At 53.9% G+C, this 1,374-nt stretch overlaps 1 protein-coding gene across 1 annotated transcript in view; it reads left to right on the top strand.

Moving 5' to 3' along the window:
* The window catches only part of CSUI_002181 (thioredoxin domain-containing protein), a 5,163-nt gene extending 4,015 nt beyond the window's left edge, over nucleotides 1-1,148 (top strand). The window contains exon 5 of the mRNA XM_068062383.1: nucleotides 262-1,148. Coding sequence (XP_067925636.1) covers nucleotides 262-332 — 71 coding nt within the window. The 3' untranslated portion in view covers nucleotides 333-1,148. The remainder of the gene's footprint in view (nucleotides 1-261) is intronic.
* Nucleotides 1,149-1,374: the final 226 nt, after the last annotated feature.

Below are 1,374 nucleotides of genomic sequence, written 5' to 3'. Positions count from 1 at the left end.
CGCGCAACACCACGTAACCCCACTGTCGTGCATTCTCACGCATAGTTACGATGGAGAACAGACACGGGAGGGTGCTGAGTTCCTTTGTGCCCCGCTCGAGACACTGCAGGACAAGCATAGTGTGCGGTTCGATGGGGAAGTGGCGCCCAGGAATGTAGTTGGTCCGGTGTGTCGGCGTTGAGCTGAATCCTTGAACACATATATGCCGTTTTTCAAGTCGTGTCATTTCAATTTGTTTCTTGTATCTTTGCGTGGCCTCAGGGGACAAGTTCACCCTCGATAATGTTGAGCAGGTACTCCGTCAGTGGCGGATCCTACCAGAAGAGAAATAGTTGCTGTCTTCCCTGTTAAGAGAGTTAGTACGGCATCCTGCTGTCCACTTATCAGCAGATGTCAGCTTTAGCGCGGAAGGCTCATAGTGTTACCCAAGCACGGCGTGCAGCCTTGGTTGCGGTCACCGTCGACCCTCGACTCTTGAGTTAATCAGGGCCCTCAGGCCACAAGGCACCGACACACCGAGGGCTTCTACGGACAGGAGGGAAGCATGTCACCAGTGAGAAACCTTTTGCCCAAGTCGCCGCGAGCGATTCGTCCCTGTCAGCAAAAAAAGAACATGGAAAGAGTGCCGGTCAGCGCGTCTCACTCCTACAGCCAGTGTGCGTGCACGCCAAGAAGTTTGTACTGAAGTGGGGAGGTGTAAGTAAAGTGTGAAGTCCTTTTCCCCATGACTGTCACTTTTTTGCGGAAACTGTTAGCCTTCTAGGGTCGACGCTCCTGAGCTGAAACGGACCGACTCGTGTGAGAGAGCTCTTGGAGTAGGCACTCTCCGGATCGGCGCACACGGGGAAAAGAAAGAATGCGAAGCTATGCAGAAAACCAGGGGATAGAGAAGACCTCTCAGCCTTGGCTGGATCTTCGGAATTGATCGGAGTATACCAAGCTGTCTAAATGGTGAAGTTCTCATTCTCCACGCCGCGGCGTTCTGCAAGCGAGCGTGTTTATGTGGTTAGTCAATTGATACGCGCAGCAAATTACACTGTCTCGCGGAGCCCCTCACCACGTCGTTGAACTTCGAGTCACCTTCTCTTGTAGAGGCATCCGTAGAACCGAATGCCCTTTTTTGTCAAGTTTACCACTTCAAAGCGCCCAGCGCGTGGGGTCGAGTCTTCTGGAGTCGAGGGGGAAAGTTGAGGCCCAGGGCGGAAACTGAGGTGTGGACGTCTCGTCTGCTGCCGGGTTAACCGTAGTGGTTCTGAGAACGGAGGGGAGCCCTGTCAGGTGGACTTCACCTCCGTCGACAACGGCACTGAAGCGAAGCTTCCGCTGTGCTGAAGCAGACATTTTCCTGGCCGTGTCTGAGATCCACCAGTCGAG

The sequence above is a fragment of the Cystoisospora suis genome (genome assembly GCF_002600585.1).
Source record: "Cystoisospora suis strain Wien I chromosome Unknown contig_913, whole genome shotgun sequence".
Taxonomy (NCBI): Eukaryota; Apicomplexa; class Conoidasida; order Eucoccidiorida; family Sarcocystidae; genus Cystoisospora; species Cystoisospora suis.
The sequence above is the reverse complement of the archived record's forward strand: the minus strand, read 5'-3'. Positions and strand labels throughout refer to the sequence as shown.